Source organism: Plecotus auritus, assembly GCF_963455305.1.
Source record: "Plecotus auritus genome assembly, chromosome: 7".
In the NCBI taxonomy this organism is placed as follows: Eukaryota; Metazoa; Chordata; class Mammalia; order Chiroptera; family Vespertilionidae; genus Plecotus; species Plecotus auritus.
The window spans coordinates 80,480,135-80,506,337 of record NC_137774.1 but is presented as its reverse complement, the minus strand read 5'-3'; the positions used below and the strand labels follow the sequence as shown (position 1 = coordinate 80,506,337).

Genomic DNA, 26,203 nt, shown 5'->3' with positions numbered 1-26,203 from the left:
AAATAGGAACACAAATACTGCATACTAATATTAAAATATCCTTTTGAAATTCCATATAATTGGACATCTTATATTTTATCTGGCAGTCCTACCTGGGTTAAAATCCAGTGAATATCTTACAAACTCTGTGACCTTGAATGAGGGTGTCACCCGTGCCTTAGTTTCCCCATTTGTGTTATTAATTCTGCATCGGTTCTTATAGGAGTGAGACCATCTGTGTGAAGTGCTTCGCTCAGTGCCGAGAACATAGTCGGCAGCCTACAATGTGCACTTTTTAGTACTCTGGCTGCAACTCTGCACTGCCCCGCCTCCCGGTGCCAGGTCCTCTTTCTAACCTTGGCTTCACCCTGCTGTTTCTTTGCCTCTGAAAGCTTGCTTCCTTTTCAGCAGGCCCTAAGTCCCCCTAAACTTTTTATGTTGGCGGGAGTGTTGCTTTCTCTGGGAAGGCTCTCTCGACTGTGTGGGTCACCCCCACCCTGTGCTTTCACAGGGCCTGATGCTCCTGTCACATAACTTCACATCTTGTGCAATACAACATGGTCATTCCCTTTTCTGTGTTTGGTTCCCCTTCTAGACGTTGAGCTCCATGGGAACAAAGATAACTCCCTTCCTTCTGCTGGTGTGGCCAAGACCTAGCACACAGGAGTACAGCAGGTGTATTGAATAAATGCCTAGCTGAAGACAAATAATTTCTGTTCCTCTAGCCCAGTGGTCGGCAAACTCATTAGTCAACAGAGCCAAATATCAACAGTACAACGATTGAAATTTCTTTTGAGAGCCAAATTTTTAAAACTTAAACTTCTTCTAACGCCACTTCTTCAAAATAGACTCACCCAGGCTGTGGTATTTTGTGGAAGAGCCACGCTCAAGGGGCCAAAGAGCCGCATGTGGCTCATGAGCCGCAGTTTGCCAACCACGGCTGTAGCCCTATGATAACTGGGGCGTTGTAGATTTTGCCTCTGGCTTTGAAAGAGCAGTGACTCTATTTGGAGTTTAACTGTGAAACTTCTATTAATTTTTCATTATGTTTTATATTTAAAATCCCATAAGAGACCAAAGATTTTGGGAGCATAGCCCCAGGTGCCAGAGTTCTGATTATAAAATGGAATCTTAAAGTAAAAAGAGGCAGTCATTCTAACTAAGACCTTTTCACGCACCTGACCCCAGCAGCTCTGAACAGAAATGAACTGGTCATTGCTTCCCCTGAGGGGACTTGCCAGTTCCAAAGGTGAATCTGCTTATAACTGTCCTGGAACTTTGTCCCGGGACATTGCATGTCTCTTGTCAGCATCAGCCTTGAGCAATGTCTTCCATGTACATGTAGCACTTCCATGTGCCAAGTGGAAGTGCTCTGTTAAATTGAGTATCCCATCATCATGCATGTACACATCTTATAATAACACCAAGGTTGGCTTTAAAGAACATAAACACTAGAGGGATGATCACTTTTGGGGGGAAATAATTTATGGATGACCTTGACCCACAGTGATAGGTGCAGACAATGACAGACATTTACATATTTTCACCTCTATGTTTTCTTACGCCAGCAGGACAAGGCTTACACATATTTACATGGTCTTTTTTCTTTCCTTTTCTAGTATCACAACGCTGATCTAGTTTTTATTACCTCTGCTGAAAACCATAAAATGGCCTCTCTGCCAGCCCCTCTGCCTTTGGCCAAAAAATCTTTAAGAGGACAGAGTCCTTTTAACATGAACCCTTCTCAGAACACATCAAGGCTCCCAAACCCTCACTTCCTCCCTCTCCTGTGTCTCCTGTGGGCAGACATTACTCTCAGAAGTACACCTCACCTTTAACCTGGGCAAGGGCCAACCCTGCTGGTCCACGGTCCAGTTTGAGAACAGCCAGGCGGTGGGTGTATCTGCAGTGGCAGAAACCCAAACAAGCCTTCCTAAAAGCTATAGCTTCTTGTGTGTTGGACCTTGAATTAGCTGATCCAGAAATCCATATGGAAGTTCAGGGGACCCTTGCAAAAACAAAAAGTTGGAGGACTCACACTTCCTGATTTTAAACTTATTAGAAAGCTACAGTAATCAAAACACTGTAGTACTAGCATAAGGATAGACATATAGATCAATGGAATAGAAATGAGAACCCACAAATAAACTCCCATATTTAGGGTTAGTTGATTTCTGACCAGGTTGCCAAGACAGTTCAATGGGGAAAGACAGTCTCTGTAACAAATGGTGCTGGACAACTGGATGTCCACATGCAAAAGAGTGGCTCTACATCTTTCTTTTCTTATTACTAACTTACCCTATTAGGATTAAATCTAAAACATTTCAGTGACGTATGGAAATTCTCAACTCTTAGGCAAGGTAGCTAAAAGTAGATGAACACAAAAGTTGGCAGAATTTCGAAATGGATCAATCCGATAACAGTGGCAACTTAACCAAATCTTTCGGAAATGGATGCAGATCAACAGGTGAAAACAAAGAATAATGGCAGATGATATCTGTATCACACCACGAACAAATGTGACTGCGTGGGAATATGAGGAGCTGCGTGTTCGACAATTGGAGAACGCTCCTTCTTCATATGCTCACAGGGGACATCTAGGGAAACTGGCACGTACTTGGCTATAAAGGGAATCTCGCTACTGCTACTCCCTTTGTAGTCATAACTTCTGAGAAGTTCTTGTGTTTCCCTCTATTTCTTTCCTGAGTTATTTCTACCAGTTCCCGTTTCACCTCTGCCTATGTTACGACCATCTAGGATCTAGATGAATTCCTTCATTTCTGCTTTATGGTCTTTCTTAGCTGTAATTGCTTCATAAAGACTTTCTGCTTTCCTTTAAATTCATGATGGAAATGAAATGATGGGTGTAATTTTCATCCGCCATGGCAGTGGTCAGCAAACTCATTAGTCAACAGAGCCAAATATCAGCAGTACAACGATTGAAATTTCTTTTGAGAGCCAAATTTTTTAAACTTAAACTTCTTCTAACGCCACTTCTTCAAAATAGACTCGCCCAGGCCGTGGTATTTTGTGGAAGAGCCACACTCAAGGGGCCAAAGAGCCGCATGTGGCTCACGAGCCACAGTTTGCTGACCACTGCGCTATGGCAACCTTTTCCAGGTGAGTTTTCATCACCCCCTGGGAAGCTAGGCAGCTCTTTTCATCGTTTTTCTTGTGCTGTCTTTGCACGGTACTAAGATTATTTGTCGGGACTAACTTGGCGCGGGAAGCATGGCTTGGCTTTTCTCAGTAACACTTCATAACTTTTGAAACAGATGGGTGCATCTGTCATGTACTTGACAAATTACCTGGCTCCCCAGTTTGAAGGGAAGACTTTGTGTATCTTTGGCTCATAGCTCGCTCCCGGGAACTAAATCAGAGCCTTATACGTAGTCTGCACTCAGTACATATTTGTTGAATAAATTAGCATAGAGGGGCCCAAAAAACAGATGTGGATTTGAAATGGTCATTTTAGAACCCATTTATAAAGTTTTAATGCATTATTATATCAAGTGTGGAAGCCAGGAATCTGAGGGAGTCGGGTCCCCACACACTTTCCAATTCTCAAGCTAAATCTGGGGTGGGGAACATCTGGCCCGTGGGCTGTATAGGCTGAGATATCATTTGGTCTGTTCCTGCCAAGGCATTAGGGGTGAGTAAATTAAATGTTTGACCAAATATAGCAGCCTAATTTTTAAGTTGATAATTTTGTATGGCCCACGAATGTTATAAATATCCAAATGGCCCTCAGCGGAACAAAGCTTCCCCACCCCTGAGTTAAATAATCATCGCCATACTGAAACCTGTGCCAGGGGAGATACACTTAATATTAAGACATTGAGCACTTGAGCTTTTACACACCACTGATGGAATATAATGGAAAAAACCTCTTGCTCTGTGTGGGGGGCATTTAGCAAGGCGCATGTGCCAGGGATCAAGCTATTCAGGTTCTAAGAATTTTTTCATAAAGGTGCTCACACAGTGCAAGGCCATGTGTATAGTATGAAACACTTCAGTTTGGGACTACCGCAGGGGTGCACATCACGACCCACTAAGATGGGTCAGGACAGTTTCAACTACTTATACTTATTTTTCACCTAAACAAAAGATAGAAACCAAGCTTCACTAACATTTAATAGTACAATGACTCCACCATCCTTCAGTCGGCACATTGGATCAGATGCCACTTAGTCATTGAAATTCAAGGCATCCTGAGGGAAGGACAGTTCAACCCAGGGGGCAATGGTTTCCAACTCACTTGCTGATTTGCTTTTAGCATAGGATTGCTTTTGCAGTTCCTCTCTGCCTGGTTGAATGAATTTTTAGATTATCCCCTCTTATTTTACGTGAATAAATGTCAAAACAACCTCGGCCATTTCAGAACGTGACCCTCACTCTTGCAGGGATGCCCTGGAGGAAGGAGCAGACGAAGGACCTGCAGCGGGTGCTCAGGAACGTGGACAGCGACATCCCGCTGGTCCTGGTCAGCGGCAACCACGATGTGGGCAACGTGCCCACACCTGAGACCATCGCAGAGTTCCAGGAGACGTGGGGAGACGACTATTTCAGCTTCTGGGTCGGGGGCGTCCTGTTCCTTGTCCTCAACTCCCAGTTTCTGTATGATGCCTCCAGGTGCCCTGCCCTGAAGCAGGCCCAGGACCAGTGGCTGGACCAGCAGCTGAGCACAGCGGGGCAGCAGAAGTGCCAGCACGCCATCATCTTCCAGCACATCCCCCTCTTCCTCCAAAGTATCGATGAGGACGATGACTACTTCAACCTCACCAAGACCGTGCGAAAGGAGATGGCAGACAAGTTCGTCAAAGCAGGTAGCAGCGGGTCCCCAGTGTCTGGGTGGAAGGGTGGTCCGAAGGGGAGGTTTCCAGATCCTTCTGCCCCTCCACAGCCTGGCGAAGGGGTTCTGATTCAGCTCTGTCACTCACTAGCCGTGAGGCCTGGGACAAGCTGCCTCAGTGTCCTCATCTATAAAGTAGGAACAGCAGGAGGAGCCCTCATAGGCTGGTTGTGAGGTTAAATGAGAAGAGACTGAAAGCATTAGAATAGCCCCTTGCGTGTGGGTACTAACGTTGTGGTAGCTGCTCACAGCTGAGGGTGGGGGCCCTGCAGGTAGGGGGCACTGGGGCAGGGTCTGAGTGTGACTACATGTGCCCCTGCAAAGGGAAGATGCCAGGGCACCTTTTCTCCTTTCTCTGAGGAGCAGGAACTTGCCCACGGGCAGTTGATGTTTAAGAGCCAAGCTTCCCACTCCCTCAGGTATAACCTGGGAAGTCCTGGGTGGGCTGCAATGGGCAGGCCCTGGGCCTCATTGGTTCTCCTTTGGAGGGGACCATGTCTCCTCCAGAACCAGGAGAGAGAAACATACACGGTGTGATCTCAACATTAAACGTAACTAGTACATTTTAAGTGGTCATGCATTTGACACGTGTGTGCACACTCACATAGCATGAAGAGGCTCCCTTTGTGGATCTGGTTTCTGGTGGCACTCTGTGCAGCACTAGCTCACACACCTCACTTCTGCCCCTGGTAGCACCTGCAGTATTCCTCTCGTGAACAGCGGTGTGATCTGAGCTGCCCCCTGAGGCACCAGAGACCTGGCAGGATTCCAATTTTGACAACTGTTGTGTCTATTGTTTTGGTCCTAATGCCTCTGTTTAGATCTTTCCAGAGTGCACTTTATCAAACTTTTCTAAAATGTAAATGTGCTGGTTAGAGGGTAAGAAGAGGGAGGTGGCCTAACCAGGTAGCAATCATTCATTAGAATTTTAAAAAAATCCTGACACTCTTCTTTTCATCTTTGATCATTAAATGAGTTCGCATTCACTGGTGGAAAGTACAATAGGCCCTTCTGTATTTTTGAGGCATTTTATAAAAAGCTTGCATAATTGGAGACATTTTCCAACTGTTCCATGGAGATGAAGTTAGAAAACTATTAAGGTCTTTGAAATTTTGTGCCGTTCTTGAGTTGGTGTAGAAAACCGTTTTGGTGACAAGGAAATAAAGTGTCAAGATGGCATCAGCACCACCATGGAGACTGTTTTTTAACAAAAAATAATGTCAGAGAACATTTTATGCCACTCAAATGATTCCTTTCATATCAAATGTTAAATGATGCAAATGCCATCCACGTGGCTGCTCTTTGTTCTCTGCTGTTGCAACCACAGTCTTGAGTGGCATGTGCTTTGGGGTTTCCCATCGTAGGATGGAGCACATGCAGCCACCAGCACCCCAGATCATAAGACATGTGGATTTTATAGAGAGAGCCCGCAGCTTTAACAGGCATCCTCCGGGGAGCCTGCTGCCCACCGCCAGGATGGCATCAGATCTGGGCTGTGCTGGCCACCTCCCTGTCAGGCCTGCAGCCCTGCACGTGCAAGGAGGATTCCTTGGCACACCAGGGCTGGCCTGTCGTGGAGGCGGACTCCACTTGCCCCCGCTCCCAGAAACTAACATTTACCACCAGAATGCCAATTAAATGATTTTGTGTGAGACTGAAACTCTCCCCTCAGCCCTAGCAGCAGTCTCTTTCCAAAGACAGATTGACATGGGACCCCAAATTATTATCTGGAGGTTGCTTGCTAAGCAGGGGACAGAGCAGGGTGCAGGTTTCTTATTCCACTCAGTGCATCCGGCTCCAGAACCTGACGGACTGTCCCCAGCAGAGCCTCCTTGCCCAGGGAGACTCTGGTATGTCATGTGCCTTTTGTTCTGCCTCCTGATATCTCCATCCTGTCCACTGCTCTAGGCCACCATGTCTCTCGTCTGGGTCATGGCAACAGCTCTGACCTGGTGCCTGGGCCCATTCTTCCCCATTCCAGTCCATCTCTGCCAGGCGCCAGAGGGCAGGTAGATCCACAGCCTCCTCCTCATCTCTGCCTCTTCCACTTCACCTGGCCAACACCTGCTTTACTCTGACACCTTCAGGGTGAGGTGCCCCCAGCCCATCCCCCTTCTCAGCTTTCCTGGATCCCAGCCGATTTGTATGTCTTGACTTGTCTGAATCCCCCACTGAACTCTCATCTCTCGAACAGAGACACTGTTGTAGTCACCTGCATTCAGGAGGCCTGGCTCAGGGCTCACATAATAAATTCCTCATCAGTATTTGTAGGACAATGAAGGGCTGAAACTAACACTCCTTCCCTTCCTGACCGACTGACCATGTCCTTGTTTGGCACCGCTGTATGCTGGGTGCAGAGCAGACCAAATCCAGGTTTCTCAGAGCTCCGGGCACAGCCTTCCTGTAGGGTGTTTGTGTGTCAGCGCCCATCACAGGGCCTCCCAGCCTTCCTGTAGGGTGTTTGTGTGTCAGCGCCCATCACAGGGCCTCCAAGTCTTTGGTCTTGTGCATCCTTCTGCTCTGATCCACATGCTGGCTCTCCAGGCTCACAAGCAGGCCTTTCTCACTTCACAGCTGGCCCCCCAATATTCCTGCCAGGCACCACCTTCACCTGTGAGAAGGCGTCCTCGTGGCTACTGCCTCAGGATCTCCCCTAGACATGCTTACGGGGAAGACCAGAGAGATGGGTGCTCTAACTGCAGTCCCCAGTCAGTTTTAGTGGCTTAACCAAGCCAGGCCCTTTGCTTAAGGGCCTTTCAGACACAGAACAAACCACAGGCAGCATGGAGAAGAGTTGGCATCAAATGTGGATGCAGCTCTGGCAGGCCAAGTGACCTGCTTGGTGGGGAAGCTCAGGTAGGTGGGCTCTCCTGGGCATGTCTTCTCTGCACCTCAGTAATGCAGGGGATGGCTTGGTCCAGCAGTGTCTTTTGAACTCATTTTGGGAAGCCAGAAGTTCTAGTGACATTTTGTAAAATCAATTAACTTGAAGACCATGATGAAATTGGGGGTGGTGATGGTATTTAATACTGCCTTGGCTTTCCCCCACAGCAGTATTATTCCCTACTCCTGCTGCAGTCTCATTTATCTCCTGCGTTAAAATGCTACTACTCAAAAATATGTCAGAAGTTCATCAGAATATCCAGGTTAGCTTTTAATTATGATAATTGTGTTGTTATAAAATATCCTTTTAAAGAGCACATCTCTCCTCTAACCACTCTGGAGGTAAAACTCAGCTTCCTCCCAGCAAGCTTAATGAATAATTCTGAATCATTGTGTGGGATGAATAAATGATTTAATAACGAGCATCAACAATCATCTCACATTGTTGCATTAATCTCTAAATGGATGAGGTAAATGAAGAGGAGGGGTGTTACTATACAATGGGCCACCTTGTGTGGAAGGATGCCGCCTCTGAATCCAAGCCTGTGGGCTTCCCGGCTCAGGTTTCCCTAGAAACGGATGCATTCTGTTTCTCTTCCTGAAGCTCAATAAAAACCTTTGATAAAAAAAAAAAACAAAAAAAAAAAACATTGTCAATAGCCAGTACAAATAAAGAGTTATCAGGGCGGGACAGATGCACAGCTGTGAATCGGTTCTGTTATTTTCTGTCTTCTTTTTGCTCTGCCTGAGGATAATCAATTTCATCACATCTAGGGGATGTCAAAATTGGCTTTCCCCATAATTCACCTGATACCTGGGTGGAGTTGCAAAGATAGATAGTAGATAATGAAATCTTGGTTGAACCTGGCCACTGTCCCCATCCCTTGTGCCTTTTTTAGCAGAAGGTTAATGTGTGAACCAGCTAATACAGATTCCAATTTAAAAATTCAATCTTAAAAAATAAAAGTCTAACTCTTTAACTATTTGCCTTAATGTCTCGATACCTTTGCTTTTTTCCACTTTCAGCAGAGAGATCAGAACTGTGTAGTAGAGAGCCAAGAGTGAATTTGACAATTATGAAAAATATCAATAAGTTGATATTTCCTGCAAAATTTGATCAGTAATTTCACAAAATTATAGTTTCATCTCTAGTATTTATGCTTAAAACAAACAAAAAAAACTAGAGAGCTTTTAGCCCAATGTTATCATCTTACAATTCACTTTATGGGAAAAGTAAAACATGAAATCGTACTCTAACATCTTAACTACATTGTATTGAAATTATTTTACATCCCGATTTTTTTTTCCAGGAAGTGGATTCCCAGCTTAACTTTGTTCGCCTTTGTAAGCCCAGCCCCTAGCTAGCCAAGACTGTCCCATAGTAGCCCCTCAATAAATAAATATTGGTTAATGGAATGGATTTAAACTTGATTCAAACCTACTTATTAGCAGAATCATAGGTAATGTCCATGTTGCCTGTGGATTGTTGTTTACCCCCTGACTTTTGGATGGGAAATGCATTACCTAGAGCAAGGGTTGGCAAACTCTTTCTTCAAAGGGTCAGAAATGTTGGACTAGTCCAGTGGTCGGCAAACTCATTAGTCAACAGAGCCAAATATCAACAGTACAATGATTGAAATTTCTTTTGAGAGCCAAATTTTTTAAACTTAAACTTCTTCTAACGCCACTTCTTCAAAATAGACTCGCCCAGGCCGTGGTATTTTGTGGAAGAGCCACACTCAAGGCGCCAAAGAGCCGCATGTGGCTCGCGAGCCGCAGTTTGCCGACCACGGGACTAGTCTCTGTAGCATCTACTCAGCTGTGCCTCCGAGCATGAGAGCAGCTACAGAGGACTCCTAAGCAAATGGCGTGGCGTAGGATCCTTCAGTGCTGCTCCTCAGGCTGTGTTCCAGTAACACTTAATTTACAAAGCAGGTGGTGGGCCTGGAGGCCATGGTTTGCCGCCTTGACTTAGAGAAATGTCCCCATTACAGTGCGCAGCTCTTGTCTTCCCGGCCTTGTCTGCACTGCGCATGTGTCCAGTTCCAGGATGTGTCAGGTGACTTCCCTGGGACAGCTGCCTGCCTCACAGCCCTGACCAATGTAATTGGAGGTGGGGGTGGGGGTGGGGGTGGAGGTGGGAGGGTACTTGGGGGCACTTAAAATCCAACTCTTTAGTGTTTAACATGTGTTAGGAAAAATATAACTAGCTCATCAATTTGAAGAAAAATATTAGGTAAATAATAGCGGGGGTAGTATGCCGGTCAGGCAGAAATTGTGACTGTGGTAGATGGGTGACGCCATACAACACCAGGGGGCACAGACAGGCTTTAACTTTGGACAGGCCTAGCTTCATATCCCTCAGGGCTGCTCCCCAGGTTAAGTGGCTGCACGTGAGTTGGCGAACATCTTTCTGCCTTGTCTTCTCACTTGTTAAATGGGGGAGTATCATCTAAACCTGTAGGGTTGGTGTGATAGTCAAGTAGAGTGTGGCATGTAAGCATTGGCACGTGCCTAGGACATAGTATGTGCTTGATAAAGGGTGGTTTGTTGTTACATGTTGTGAGCCCCTGGCAGGCAAATGTGCTTTGGTGGGGTCTGGCTCTTCCTTTAGTGAGAGCAGGGCTTCTCACCTGTGGTGCTGGCAGGAGGGCCAGGGTCTTCTTGTGGGGTGCACGTGAGAAACTCCAGGTGAGGACAGGCATGTTTGGGGACATGCTTGCAGTGTACTAGCATAACATTATAAATCAAAAAAGCAAGGAATTAGCAACTTCATAATACAAACTACAGTAAGAGAAGCTGGACAAAAACCTCTTGGCTCCTAGGAAGATAGAGTCACAGGGAATCTGAGGTTGTTCAGGGTGGATGAGGAATGCATATTATTTTCAGTTTTATCTAAAGGGTGTACCAGTTTAAAAGGTTGGAAATCACTGAACTAAATGGACAATTCCAATGGAATGGAATGATAGAATTTGACTTTATTTTTTTTAAAGTACATACCTCGCCAATTAATGTGTTAGTAAACACACCTTTGAATGCATAACTTCATAGTCATGTTTTTCTGAATCTAGCAAATATGTTCACAAGGAAATGGCGAGCATCTTATGTGCCCTCTGTTTAAAATGCATTTTAACCAATTTCTAAGTCAAGCTCACAAACAGTACTTTTTTTTAAGCTCATGTAGAATCGGGAGTTTCTTGGGGCATATCAGCTTGAGGAATTTACCCTCTTTAATTTATTTTTTATGATTTGGTTTTGAGTTTATTTTCCCAGTCAATTCACCATAAAACATCCTGCTTTAGTCATTTTAAGTATGTGTTTCATATAAAACCAGATAAAAGACCAACTGCCGAAGCTACATCTGGTGCGACGTGATGGATTACATTTCTCACTTTGGAGGTACCCTTAACAGTTGGACTAATTAAAGCTAAAATCAAGTCCTGATGGTAAATATTTATAAATTGAGAATCTGGCATGTGTAAGTGTGTGCTGCTGGTTCCCCAAGTTAAGTCAACATTCATTCATTCAACAGATAGCTGGGGCGGGAGGTAGGCTTGAGGACGGGCATGAGCGACACAGACCGGTCCTTCTGTACTACAGATCACTCTTACACTGAAAATTAAAATCTTGTTGAAAAATCCCATTGCAACATTTCCAAAATGAGCAAAAGTGCATGGGAAAGAGCGGTGTCTTGAGTTTATCAATTCAAAATATTACCTCCTCTCTTTATAGGTCACGCTTTAAAAACAGCAGTTAGTGTCACTTGCAAATGAGTAGTGGGATTCCTTTGTCAAATTGGAATATCCCTTAGCCAGCTGAACACTCACTTCCTATTTTGTATCTACTCGACTTGCTTTCATGTAAGAGGCATTTGCCCCCATTATGTATAACAGTGTAAATACAAATTTAGGATGTTGAAGTGTAAAGCTAAAAATTGCTTTAATCTCATTTTTCTGTTTTACTTAACGAAAATGTTTGTTGATGATTCATTTGGAAGTGAAGGAATAGCTCCCATTGGGGTAAAGCCTCCTAGTGCAGGCATGGCTCTTCATGCCCCTGGTCACAGCCTGGAGGATATTTTGACCGTGTCTGCGGGGCAGGTGAGGATGCTGAGCATACAGTAGGAAGGAGCAGAGGCTCTGACTCCTGAGTCCTTCTTCAACTGAAATTATAGACACATAGAGGAAGGAAAAGAATTTTTTTTAGACGTCTCCTTTATGTAAGGCACGGTCCTATACACTGTTGGGCGTCCAGGTGAGGAGTTCTCTGCAGTAACGCCCAGGTGAAAGGGGCCTTCTGGAGCCACTGTGGTGCTGCCTTAGCCATGAGCCTCCGCTGGGCCACCGCCTGGATGGGGTCTGCGCTTCTGTCTGCCTCGGGGGCCTGTGACCTCACTTCCTCAGTGTACCACTGAAGGGAGTTACCTAATAGAGCAGTTTTCCTTCTGAGAAAGGCAACTGGCTAATGTTCAGTCTTATTATTACTCCATTAGTGTCAGTGGCTTCCTCATTGTCACCACAGCCTGCACAGCAGCCTATGAGATGTTGGCACTCTGCACTTTAAGACCAGCAAACTCTGGTCCTAGAGGCCGTATCAACTGTTCAGGTCGCACAGCTGTGAAGGGATCCGATGCGATAACCAGCACCTTGACACAGTGTCATTAGTGCTGTTCATATTTTCCATCTTACTGTTACCATTATCGATATAAAAATATGTAAATGGCAACATTAGATAAATTGATGTGTAAGAAGTATATTTTCTCTTTTTCCATGAGTCCCTACCTCTGACCCACTGCTGGGTTGCCAGAGTGTTGCCAGAATTGGAATCCAAGTCTTTGTGAACGTGTCTTATGACACTCCTCTGCCATGTCCCAGAGATAGCCCCATGTTGTGCCACCGGTGGGTGCTAAAAACCACAGGGTAACCAACTGCCATCAGTTTTACTCCAAAAGCCATTTAAAACACATTAACATACTATTAATATAATAATTACCAACCACTTATTAATAATATGATACTACAGGTAGTATTGTGAGTTTATAGACAAGGAAACAGAGGCACAGAGAGACCAGTCAGCTTACCCAGATTCACACAGCTGGGCTCACATCGAGGACTCTGACCCTGGGGCCTGGCTCTCATGTTGCCATCAGGGTAAAGATCAGAGTGTGCATTGGGCTTGGGCGTTCGCAGCAAGAAAAGAGTAGCCAGGCCAGCTTGAGTTGGGGCAGGTCCTATCTGCTCACCCAGCCTTAAGGGCTGTCTCACAGAAGGAGCTGGCCCAGCCAGACACCCGGGCTCAGAATGGGAGTGTCTGAGGGTGCAGAGTGAGCGCCCAGGGAGTCCTCTGGGCGTGGAATTCCCCTCTGGCCTTAGCAAGCAGCAATTTTTCTTTCAGAGTAAGCCTCTGAGCTCATTCCTTTACCTTGAGTGTGTGACTTGTACCTTCTGCACAAAGATGCTGTCTCTGTTCTTTTTCTTGAAACAGGGAGGGAGCTGTGCCACCCTACAGACTCTCTGAAGGGCTCCCCAGGGGTACAAGTTCAGTTTGGCTCTTATCTGAGGATTATGGGCTCCTGCAAAAGCTTGCTTAAAAAAATGGGGACTGTAGCTCATTGAAAAGAGTGGTAAAATAAAGGTTGATTTGAGACATTATCTTGATAAAAGAGATAAATTATGGCAACCAGTCAGTGTCCACCTGATAAAGTGTTGGTTGTTATTACAATTGCACCAACTCTTAGAATGAACAAAGAATAAGTCAAATGTTGGCTTGGTTTCCTTAGCCAAAGTTGTCTGAAATTATTGTCTGGCAGCATCCTACATTTTACACTTGGTGCTGACAGCAGCATTGAGGGTCATTTGTGTAAGAGAAAAGATTACGGTTCATCAGTTTTCCTGAGGGCCTGTTTCTGAATCCATCAATAATCTGATTATTGCCTCCAGCGTGTGTTTACTCTGCCAGAGCTTTATTTGTCGGTGACTTCCCCGTAATTGCACAGCTCCCTAGTGTCACTTGCCTGGCTTTATGAAATCCTGCGTCTCTAGAATGACTTGTCATTTAACACAAAGGTGCCGTCTGCCTGGTTGCACAGGTTGGGATGTTTTGAGTAGGTGGCTTGGTTTATAAGCAATCCATTCAGGAACGTTTTCTTATTACTAAGAAGTTCCTTTTCATACAACTGAAATCATATGAGCATTTTAGAAGCATAAGAGTATGTCATACCCAGTATTACCTTGTGTCATTTTAACCACAAAACACAGACGTACCACATTCATTGAATGCTTTATATTATTGGACATTTAAGCTGTTTCCAGTTTTTTCTCTGATAAAGATTACTGTCATGAACTTCTTCATGCACAAACAAGCCCAAATCTTAAAGTAAAACTGTACATTTTTAAGTTTATAAAGCAAATGCCTGAAATGGTCTTGGTAAGGCTCAGTGTGATGAGATCATGTTTTGTTGAAGAGGTTCTGCACTTTCATTGGAGGGGTTATTGGCGCTCTTGCTGCTGGGATTTAGTACTTTGCTTGTTGTCACATTCATCCGTGCACTTGTGAACACTTAGTGCGCATGCTCTCTTCGTTTGGAAACTGGGAACAAAGATATGCAACCATCAGTCCTGTCCTCAAGAAGCTCAGAGTCCAGGAAGGAACCAGGCTCCCTATCAACGCAGAAGTCTCAGAGTGGGGACTTCATGACACTTTAGTTATTCACGTATTTAAATTCCTCTTTTTATAAGTCATATTTGACAATGTGCAGTTACTTTGCTAGCTACCTGTTGGATAGGGGCGTGGTTTCCCTGAAGTGTGTGAATAGTGTCCAACCTGTTGCCACAGATGGCCTGCACATCAAGGACAGTTCATCCACCTTCCTTTTCTATTTTTTTCTTCTTCCTTCATTATTTGTTTTCTTCCTTCCTTTAATTCATAACAGCCTTTACTTCATGGTGTATCTGCATGTAATCACTCCATCAAATGTGTGCTTTGGGGGCACCCATTCAGTTAATTCAGTAGATATGGAGTTGCCTATTCTATGCCACGCCCAGGCATCAAGGCAAAGACCACTTTCAGGGAAAAGAATTCTTTTGTGGGTGATTGATTCATCAGTACTCAGAAGCATTGTGATTAGTGCCCCGTTTCCTGTGTTCAGATTAGAGTCACAGAATAGCCATCCTAACCTTGTCAAGGTCAGACTCTGGCCAGAGGTGTCCGCTCCTTATCACGGTAAAGCTGACCACCTCTGGGAGAGCCGGAGACAGTCCAAGGGACTTTGTAATTGTATAAAAATTATATAATCATAATTTTTTCTTTCTTAAAACTGTGAAAGCAGATCTTACTGATGTTAATATTTGTTATCTGTGGGTGGTGGGAATATAAATGTTATATTACTTTTTGGGCTCATTTTATTCTTCTAAGTTTCTCAAAAAAATGAAAAAAGAATAATGAAAAGAATCCCTTTAATGAGGTCTAGTCAGGGTTGGCAGGCTGTTTCTGCAAAGGACCAGATAGTAAATATTTTAGACTTTGTGGGTCAGAGGCAAAATTGAGGATATTACATTGGTTCTTGTGTAAACCTAAATTTAGCGATTTAATAATATAAGAAGCATTCTTAGCTCACATTCCTTATAAGCAAACAGACAATGGGCTGTGCTTTGCTGACCCCTGGTCATTGCTAGCACACATATTTAAGGAAAACCATTAAAAATTTATGCCATTTAGCACTTTCCAGACTTAATCTCATCTAGCCACACGTGGAAATCTAAAATCGAAGGGAGGAAAAGATTTTTTCTTTTTGGTGACTGTGTTTTAGGTATTTTAATAACTCACACTGCCTTAGAATGTGTTGTTTCTCACTTCCAGTTGCCTCCGAGTTGTCACATAGACGTGGCCTGAGGGGCTGAGCCACCTTCCCCCTCTGTGCCCCAGGACTGCCTCGGACCTGGGCCTTGCCCTGTCGAATGCATGATGTTTCCAAAAGCAGTTTCACAAACAGCAGAAAGGAGGTTCAGAAGATCACTGACCAAACAACACTTTCACGGAGTCCTGCGGAGCCCACTCTGTCAAGGAGAGGTCCTGGGGCCTCATTTGAAAGAGCTTCCAAAGGCCAGCTTTAGAGCCTTCAAAAACAGATGAGTGGGTCCATCCATGCTGTTGCAAATGGTAGGAGTTCCTTCCTTTTTACAGCAGCGTAGTATTCCATTGTGTAGATGTACCACAGTTTTCTAATCCACTCATTTGCTGATGGGCACCTAGGCTGTTTCCAAATCTTAGCTATGGTGAATTGTGCTGCTATGAACATAAGGGTGCATATATCTTTTCTGATTGGTGTTTCTAGTTTCTTGGGATATATTTCTAGAAGTGGAATCACTGGGTCAAATGTGGGAGAGCATTGTGCTAAGTGAAATAAGTCAGAGAAAGATAAATATCACATGATCTCACTCATTTGTGGAATATAATAAACAACATAAACTGATAAACAAAAACAGAGACAGAGAAGCATCAATCACACCATCAAACCTCAGAGGGAAGGCAGTGGAGGGTGGGGGGAAGGGGAGAGATCAACCAAAGGACTTGTATGTATGCATATAAGCATAATCAATGGACACAGACACTAGGGGGGTGAGGACGCGAGGGATTAAGGACACATATGTAATACCTTAATCAATAAAGAAAAAAATATATATTTTAATAAAAAACAGATTAGTGGTCACCCATAAAGAGTTACTGTTCTAAAATGTACAGGGCAGTATTCATCCATTTGGCTGTGCTCCAGCTCCCCCAGCTCAGAGAATAAGGAAGTTTACTAGTATCATCGCATGTAAATAGAAGGCGGTGGTGTGGCTCTCCGTTGGGCTAACTCAGGGACCAGGATCTCACCCTGATTCTACACCCCCTCTCCATGTGGCCCTTCCTTAGGGCAGCCCTTCCCAGGTGGCTGCCAAGCTCTGGATATCACGTCAGATTTAACAACCTCAGAGACAGAACAGCCTGTCCCAGACCTCCAGCAGGCATCCTCCCACAGCTCCCTCTGCGGACCTGGGCCGCAGACCCTTTCCCACCCTGCGTGGCCACAGCAAGACAATTGCCACAGCTGCCGTAGTCCTGGTTCTGGGACAGAGCAGGACCCTTCCCAGAACAAAATCAGGATTCTTTCAGCAAAGAGAAAGAAGGTGTGATATGGGGAGGCGACCTGCACTTTTCCCTCGGCAAGGAAGCAAGGACCCCCTGTTCACTCCTTATTTCAAAAACAGTGGATAAAAGCCTCACATCCCCGTGCACAGCAGTGAGCTGTGCTGGGGTTCAGCACATGTCTCTGAGACTCAGTAGCTCCCATGAGGACGTGTTACCAGACCCTTTCTAAAACTGAGGAAGTAGGGGTTCGGGGCGGTAAATAAAGGAGCTTGTCATGGGGCATTTAAGTAACAGACAGGATTCAAAGTCAGTGTTCGCTCTTCTATCAGACCTCCACCTGCCAGGGGGCCTGACGCTGCTCACAGGAGGGTAACACCTAAGGAACGTGGTAACTCTTTTGCAACATGAGACAGTACTAGACATCTGCTCCTTAGATCATACAGTAAACCCTGGATTTGCGGACCTCGATTTAACGGACTTCAGATTTAACAAGACATAATTTCCCATCCATATGTCATATGTGAAAATTAACACCCTGCTACTTTTAAAATGCTTTTAATTAAGATTTGCTTGTAATTAAATTAACAGGTTATTTTGTTGCTGTTGATATTAATTCACTGTTATTTTTAACAAATTTTAGCAAATAGGCCATATGTTGGAAAAACACTGTAGTAATTTTGCCAAAATAAGTAAATATTACATATCTATAACTATAATCTACATATTTAATCCAGGAGTCACTGCTCATAAACAATGTTCGGCGAATGATTAGCATGTGACCTGTTGTTGCATGGCATGACTTTCTGCAGCAATTTTAACACCGGCTGGCCGATGTTCCCACGTGCTAAGCCACACCCCAGCTGTGTTCATTCGTTTACTTGCAGTGACTGGTGAATGCAGGCATTTATTAGACCTATTCAGTATAAATTTAAAATTTCTGTAATACATATAGGAAACTTTCCTGTGAGATTAAACTTTTCATATATATTTAATTTTAATTACACAAACATGTCTACATAAGGAAAACAGGTAAACTTATTTGTCGATTTTTCAACATGCACATTTGGGAAACCTACTTTATTATATAACTGACTTTGCACTTTAACGGACACCCCCTCGCCTGAATTAGTCCGTTGCATTGCGGTTTTATTGTATTGGCAAAGAGGAGAGATTGAGTTTGTCCTATGGACATCTACTAAAAATGTAGCTTATGAGTTGCCACAGTTTCATACATCCATTCACCCTTCCATGCATTTATCAAACAGTCGCTCTTAGGGCAGCAGCTCTATTCTGTTGATTCTGGAAATGGATATTGGGTCAACTAGATCTGGTCTCTGCCCTCACATAACGGTAGGAGGCAGCAAGGTGGGGACAAGAAATCACAAGACAAAAGTAGAGGAATGCTCAAGAATCAGGAGGAAGGAGAATCAGTTTGGCCCAGCTTGGCCGGGGATGTTTTTGCTGAGGAGAGGGGCAAACAGGGTCTTGAAGGATGAATATGAGTTCATCACAGATGTGGGAAGGAAGAGGGCATTCGAGAAACAGGGCAGAGCATGGGCGGAGACCGGAGCCACAGAACAGCTAGTGTGTCCTGGAGCTGGCATGAATCAGTGACTAGAGTAGGGCTCGGGTATTGGATGACGTGGAATAGGAGCCCAAGGTGATGGGAAGCATGGAAAAGCTGTGGGTAAGTGGCACAGTTGGGTTTTGCGTTTTAGAAAGACAATCTTGCTCAGTTGTCCAGGATGAATTTTCTCTTCCCTCCCGGGTGTCGTGTAGGTCATAGTGTGACAGGCCCGGTTACAGCTGCATGTGACAATGTGACCCCGTCCTGGACTTTAGCAAGCAGGGCTATGGGAAAGCTCTTCCTTCTGCTTGGAACGTGGGCGCAGTGTCTGGAAGCCCTGCAGCCTTCGTGCAGCCTTGAGGACAAAGCCACAAGCTGAGGGTGCAGAGCAGAGAAACAGAAGGAGCCTGGATCCTTAGTGAAATCTCACACAGCTGCATCCACCCTGGCTGCCCGCCTCCTTTCTCTCTGTGGGATGGAGCGCAATCATAAATGAACACAAGTACACCCTTCACTGGGTGAAGCCACTGACAGCTGAATGTCCTGACACATCTGGGATAGAAAGGGCAGATTGGGGATAGAAAGGAGGAGACCAGGCAGAGAGGGCTATGAGTGGGTTCAGGCAGAAAGGCCGCACAGCCCAGGAGGAGGGGGAGCGGGGAGTCATGGAGACCGTGCCAGCAGGGGGCCCACAGGAGGAGAGGCAGGCATGGGGCAGAAGGAGTGAGTGAGTGATCTGTGCTTGCAGGGATGTCTGGAGGAGAGGCCCTGCACTGAACCTGGGCTGGGAAAAGAAGGGACTCGTGGGCCGCTGGGGGGCTACGTTATGACAGGGAGGCTGTGGCCATCCAGTGAGCAGGGAGGCCACATTGTAAGGGGCCGAGGAGAGGCAGGCCAATTTGGTGAACGCCCTGCTCTGTAAGGGACCTCTGCCTGCTTAGAGCTTTTCTTTCCCCAGTTACTAAGAATGAAGCTGACTGCCGTTTCCATGCCTGCAGCACTCTTTCCGGGACCTCCCTGCTCATCACATCTAGACCCCCTTTCCCTAGTAAATTTCATCCGCAGCTCTGCAAAACTGCCTTCCGTGACTTGCTGCCACCCCTGTCCACCTCCCTCGAGTATTTTTGGACGGATTTCCAATTTGATCCATGAACATGCCATCAGTCAAAACAATCTTTTTAATGAGCCTCTTGTCCTGACAGCTGTGTTTAAGATAGGCCATGGGAAACGGGTGATGGAAATCTAGAAAATTGTCCATTCTAGATAGAAACCTTAATATGTGCCTCACGCTCCTTCTCCTAAAGAGGATATTATGAATAGCGAAAAAGATGTAATCTGTGCAAATGAAAAAAAGATCTCTTAGAGACTTAGAAAAGGATGAAAGGAAGGTATAATTACCGAGCACCGCCTGAGCATGTCACATGCAGCTTCCTGCTGTGTGACCTTGGGCACAGCTCAGTGACCCTAGGGGTGGCTGATGTTATTCCTGCCTCCGAATGAGGAAACCATCTCAGAGAGGTTGATGGACATGCCACACTCACACAGCTTGGCAAGGGCAGACGGAGCTTCAGGCTTATGTCACCTGGCCCCTACCTTAAGCTGCCACTGCTTTTCTGGCAGCCAAATGTTGATCAAATAAAATACAGCCTTCCTCTGGCATACACACACAGGTTTTGAGTTTCCAAGTCATCAGGAAGGGGGAGAATTAAATGTACAAGTTGAACACAGCCTCCCATGTAGAAAATAAGGGGAAAAGATAGAAGGTTGTAGGGGCATAACTAATCCCGAGTCCCTGGTGAGAAGCTGGGCTGCACGGGGGTCACAGGCCCTCCAGGCCCCGGAGGGAGCTCAGACTCCAAAGTGGGGAAGGCTGGTGTCCCTTGTAATTATTGGGGGTGGTGATAGAAGTGGAAACGGCGCCTGACGAACAGAAACAGCCTCTCCTGGCTGCCGTGGTGTCGGCGTGATGGCGCTGACCAGTGAGTCTCTCCCCACCGCTCTCCTGTGGGACTTTTGCTGCATAACCACTTCCGTCCTGATGAAGTTGAGAGTGCGCAGCCCGATCCACTTCTCTGCCATCATGAATTGCAGTCTCAACCTTTCTCCCACCTTCTTATAGTTTCCATGAACAAGAGCCTTAAAAGGGAAGAATATAATTTTTATTGATGATTATTTAGGTGAGGCAAGAAAAGTGTAATTTACATGGCTTTTGTTGTTGTTGAACCTCACCGGAGGATATTTTGCCATTGATTTTTAGAGAGAATGGAAGGGAGGGGGAGAGACAGATAGAAACATCAATGTGAGATAGACACATTGGTTGGTTGCCCCCCACATGAGCCCCTACTAGGCCAGGGATCGAACTGGCAACCAAGCTATGTGCCCTTGACTGGAACCGACCCGGGGACCCTCCAGTCCTTGGGGCAATGCTCTAACTATTGAGAAACCTGGCTAGGGCCATAGCTTTTTTTTTTTTTTTTTTTTTTTAAAGGAATGAAAGTGGAGGAATCACTTTTTAAAAAGAAAGGAAAGAAAGCTGGTTATAGAATATGATCTGGCCTTGGGTCAGGCCATTTCAACAACTGAGCCATTACATCCTACCTAAGCAAAACATTTTAAAAAGGAAAGAAAAATACAGAGGAAGAGAGAGAATCTCAAGAGGTGGCTGTGAATTCTTAACACAAGCCAGATGTTTCACCTCCATGGACCAGGCACCTGAACAAATGCTTGAGGTGACCAGATGTTAGTATTGCACCCACAGGAGGAGAAGCATGAACCCAGGTTCCCAGCAGTGGTGCAGCCCAGGGCCACCCGGTCCCGGGCAGTGAAGCCCTGTCAGCCTTCTGTGGCTGCTCACGCCCTTCAGAAGGCAGGGCTCAGCTCCCTTAGGGATAACGCACCCTCCCCCAGGTCACGTCACACAGAGGCAGGGCTGCTTGACTCAGCTGCTCCATAATCCTAGTCTCTTCTCGTGCTGATGATCCTGCAGCTAACGGAACAGATGGCTCCTCCCCGAGACCTGGCCTCCTCCCAGGAGCCGTCCCTACCCCAGGCCCCAGGGCTTTCTCAGAAGCTGCAGCAACTCAGTGCCTTGTCCACCTGAGCAGTCTGAGGGCTGAAAATTTCCAAACTCACCTGACCTCCCAGTTTAAAATATAGAATGACCATCTGCCAGCCTAGATTTTACATATCAGAAATAGTTTTCAGGATTGAACAGGGTAGCTCTGAGATAGAGCTGAATGTCCTGAGTGGAACAGTTAAATGATATAGTGTTGGGAGAATAAAGGAAGTTGCAAATCCATAGATAACATAACTCATTTTTGTGAAATTATGTGTATTTCTATAGACTTATATCTAATATCTGTATTATTCATAGAGACATTTAAATTATCTGGGCAATACACACTGAATTCCTAAAATGGGAAGAGATTTCTCTCACCCTCCTTCTTTGTTGAGTGCTCTGTGTTTTTACATTTGATTTTACTTTTTAACAAGCAGGCATTGCTTTTTTTCTTTTAACTTTTTATTCAGGAATATTATTAAGCTTACAGAAAAGCTACAAGTAAAAAGAACACCTGTCTCTATGCCTCAGATTTATCTGGCATTTTACCCCAGTTGCTTTATTTATTTATTTATTTATTTAGTGTGAGATGTTGCAATACATATTTTTTTTTTTCCTGATCTGAAGGTCAGTTGCATGCATCGTGTGTGTGTTTTCCTATTTTCCCTTTTTTCTTACACATTAGGAAGGCCACTGTGTATGCTTTTTGCACTTTATTCACATGATTTTTGGGGCATTCATTCCATATCAGTTCCTGGCCATCTTCCTCACTCTTCGCAGTGTCGCTATGTGTACTAGTTAGTTCAGCTGCTCTCCTGCAGCTTGCGCTACTTTTGAAGGCAGAAAAGCAGTAAAGATAAATAGTGGAAAGAAAATGTAAAAGCCACTGAAAAGAGCAAGAGGAAGCTCTGATAGAAAGTCTGTTCTTTTTAAAGTGGGTGGGCAGTAGGAGGAGTCGGGCCAGGAGCCCTGGGCTGCCTCTGCCCCGCAAATAGGGTAACCGAGGCAGCAGGAGGTCCAGTTGACCTTAGGTCAGAGCCCTGGAAGCAGAGCCCAGGCAGGGGTGGGAGGACCTCAGGGGGCCGCTAGGGAGCAGGGATGTAAGGCTGTAGGACATGGCAAGGAAGGAGCAAAACTAGGCAAAGATAGGTGCTCAGCTGGGCTGGACTGCAGCCTCTCCCCAGAGCTCCAAAGCACAGATCCTACCGCACAGGATCCCCCAGCCCCCATGTACAGTAATCGGTAGGAATGATGAAGAATTTAAAATAGTACATGTGATTAAGCTTGTTCATGGTTCCTGGCTCATAGATCTTCAACAAATGATAGCTTTTATTATTATGGTCATTATTCCCTTTTTTGCTTCCCCCCCCCCCCAATAACAGCTTTATTGACATGCCTTACCAGTACGTACCATACAAGTCACTTAAAGTGTAAAATTCAGCAGATTTTAGAATATTTCCAGAGCTGTGCATCCATCATCACAATCAATTTGAGAACATTTTCATGACCCTGTAAAGAAAGCCTGTCCCTTTAGCAGTCACTCTCCCATTTCCTCCCCAACCCCTCCCTCTCTCTGCCCTAGAAATCTTTCTGTCTCCATAGATGTGCCTATTCTGGATATTTCATATAAATGGAATCATACAGTATATGGTCTGGGGGCTGACCTTTTCCTCCTTTGTGTCAGTCATTGAGTCATTGGCTAGGCCCCTCCCCCCAGCAAGGGGAGGTAACCTCCTGAGTGAGGTGACCCTGGTTCATGTCTCAGGAGAAGGGCAGCTGTGAACCCTTAGCAGCCATCCCTCCCAGGAACTGGAGGAAGGACACAGGCCTATAAAGGGGGCCTGGGGGACAATGACAGAGTCCACCAGAGTACATTGTGAAAGGGCGTTGTTGAAGACTAAGGTGACGGGATTATCCACAGTAAAAGAGCAGGGAGTGGGCAGTCCTCCCTTTAACCTCTGCAAGGCTCCCCCTTATGCCATCACTAAGGAACGAAATCTTAGTGACCAGACTCCCACGTCCTGGTGGGAATTTAAACCGGTCCACTTGTTGGAGGATAATTTGACAGTCAGATAAAAAGTCTAAACGGTGGGAACATGAAAGACTAAAATTCTTCCCTGAAATCAGGAAAGGATGTCTGCTTTCATCACTCCAGTTTACAGAATGTTGAAGTTCCAGCCATTGCAAAAAGTAAGAAAAAGCATGGAGATGAAGAAAAAAGTAAAACTGTCTCTATTTGTAGATGATATGATTATTTACTTAGAAAATCCTAAGAATCTACAAAACAATTACTGTTACTGTTAAACAAATTTAGCAAATTCTCAGGATAGCTGGTTAATAAGCAAAAATTAATTATATTATATACCAGCAGCAAACTATTATCAAGTGAAATTGTAAAAATAATTCATTCTGCAGTGTCACCAGGCAACATACAATGCCTAGAAATAACAAAGGATATGTAAGACCTCTGCCCTATGAATGACAAAACATTGCTAAGCATAATTAAAAACCTAGGTAAATGGATATACTATATTCATGGAATGGAACATTACTGTTAATGTGGCATTTCCCCCAAGTTGATCTAGAGATTCAACATAATACCAATTAAACCTTCTTTTGGGTAGAAATCTGCAAGCTGTTCCTAAGGTTTCTGTGGAAATGCAAGTTGACACATGAAAGGAAAAAAAAGAACAAAGTTGAAAGCCCTCCCCTACCTGGTTTTAAGACTAACTATAAACCCACAGTGATCAAGACAGTTTGGCGTTTAGTATTAAAGATAAGCAGATAGATCAGTGGAAGAAAAGTGAGTCCCAAGCATATATGGCCAATCACTTTGCATTAGAAGTGCTAGGAAAATTCTGAGAGCAACCTCAGTGTCCCTCATCAGTTGAGTGGATAACCAAATTATGGGATATCCATATAACGGAATATTGCTCAGCAATAAAAAGAATTAACTCTTTGTAGATGGACAGATCTTCAGAACTATGCTGAGTGAAAGAAAGAAGCCAGACCAAATAAAAAGTGTGCATACTAAGTATGATTCCATTTGCATAAAATCCAAATTAATCTGTAGGGAAACAAAGCAAGTCCATGGAGGCTGGGTCAGGGAGGCATGATGGATGTGTCCATGATCTTGATCCTGGTGATGGCTCCAGGTGTGTAGATAGGTTAAAACCGGCCAAATGGGTGCCGTTTATGGCTTTTCAATTATACTAAGTTGTACTAAGAGACCAGAAGTGGACTTTGACCCAACAGTTTGAGTTTCTTGTAAACTTTGGAGATGACTGACCCTGGAGCCAGCCTTCTTTGTTTATGTGGCATTGTCACATTTTTTGTTCTGCAAACGTGCCTTGTAGTTGTGATACGATCATAATCTGGCATTGCTATTAAAGAAATATTCAGTGCTTTAGTTAATATAGCTGTGGCTCTCAGGTGGCTACTATGGGCCGCACACAGTACAGCTGTTTCTCACAACCGCAGCTTTACAAGGTGGCTGTTAAACTCCCCATTTTACAGATGATGAAACTAAGGCCATTCAGTGAAAAAGTGCCAAGGCTGGGATTGATTTCTATATCTTCCCCATTCAAAGTGTGGTAACCACCAGCTATACGTGGCTGATCCAAATTGATGTGGCTATACTTATACACACTGGATTTTTAAGACTTGGTCTGAAAATAAGAATGGAAAATTAGTAATATTTTATATATTGATTACAAACTGAAATGATAATATTTTAGATATATTAGGTTAAATAAAACACATAAATTTATTTCAGATGTTCCTTTTTACTTCTTTTAATGTGGCCACTAGAAAATTCAAAATTACACGTGAGGCTCACATGCTATTTTCTTATGCACAGTGTGCCATAGAGCTCTTTCCACTTCCTCCTGTCTCTGTAAAGGCAACTAGCAGGGTAAGTCAACAGTACCTATTGTGTTGATTGAATGTAAACTGCATGCTGGCTAAACTTACAGTTTTGTTTACTGGTACTTGTAAACCCATTAGCTATTTAATTTCAAGCAAAAATTGTCAGCAAGCAGTTCTTTGAAACATCTCAGGTCTGAATGACATGTCTAGAAGGAAGGATGTGGGCTCTCTTGGTTTAATGTGGATATAGAAGTCTCTATCTGACCATCACATCAGATGTCTTATGTATAGAATAGTTGTGTTCATTAAAGCACTGTTCTCGGTTGAGCAAATCCACTTGTCTCCCCTGGTCAGAATGGCAGTTTTATTAACTAGTTTTTAAAACTAAACTACGGATTACTGTTTTCTTGGTTGTTGTTTTCTTTATTTTTGAGAAGCACAGTAGCTTCTAATTTTTGAAGAATCAGGAAATTGTGACTGAATTTTGATCTCCCAAATGTATTTTTTTTTTTAGATACTATGCTCTCCCCAGTCACTGTGGCTGCTTCCATGCCACACAGGAAGTCAGAGTGCATAATTACAGCAGAGATTCCCGGGCCCTAAAATACTTAACTGTCTGGCCCTTTCAAGAAGGTTTGCAGATCCCAGGTCAGTTAAGTTACAAGTGATTCTCCAAGAAGTTCCATGGAAATGTCTTTAAGATCCTGTTCACGTTAGCAGAAGTGGGATGAGGGTCTGAACCAGTGAGAGGCTGCAAGTGGAGCTGTGATGACCATGAGGGGAAAGGAGGACACGAACCTGAGGTTGGAACGTGGGTCCATTTCCGTGTCAGCCAGTCTAGCCTCACCCTCTGGCCTTGCCTCCCCTG

At 44.6% G+C, this 26,203-nt stretch overlaps 2 protein-coding genes across 8 annotated transcripts in view; one reads left to right on the top strand and one right to left on the bottom strand.

Annotated features, from left to right (window-relative positions):
* The window catches only part of SNX29 (sorting nexin 29), a 580,852-nt gene that overhangs the window by 22,502 nt on the left and 532,147 nt on the right, over positions 1-26,203 (bottom strand). For 3 of the 4 annotated variants that reach the window (XM_080678985.1, XM_080678984.1, XM_080678987.1), the window contains one exon: positions 8,111-8,330. The exons of the other annotated variant lie outside the window; for it this stretch is intronic. In XM_080678985.1, the coding sequence (XP_080535111.1) occupies positions 8,165-8,330 (166 nt within the window). In that variant the 3' untranslated portion in view covers positions 8,111-8,164. Of the gene's footprint in view, positions 1-8,110; positions 8,331-26,203 lie in introns of those variants that run through there. 4 annotated transcript variants of the gene reach the window in all.
* Positions 1-26,203, top strand: part of CPPED1 (calcineurin like phosphoesterase domain containing 1) — a 125,151-nt gene that overhangs the window by 77,766 nt on the left and 21,182 nt on the right. For 3 of the 4 annotated variants that reach the window (XM_080678989.1, XM_080678990.1, XM_080678991.1), the window contains one exon: positions 4,383-4,805. The exons of the other annotated variant lie outside the window; for it this stretch is intronic. In XM_080678989.1, coding sequence (XP_080535115.1) covers positions 4,383-4,805 — 423 coding nt within the window. The remainder of the gene's footprint in view (positions 1-4,382; positions 4,806-26,203) is intronic. 4 annotated transcript variants of the gene reach the window in all.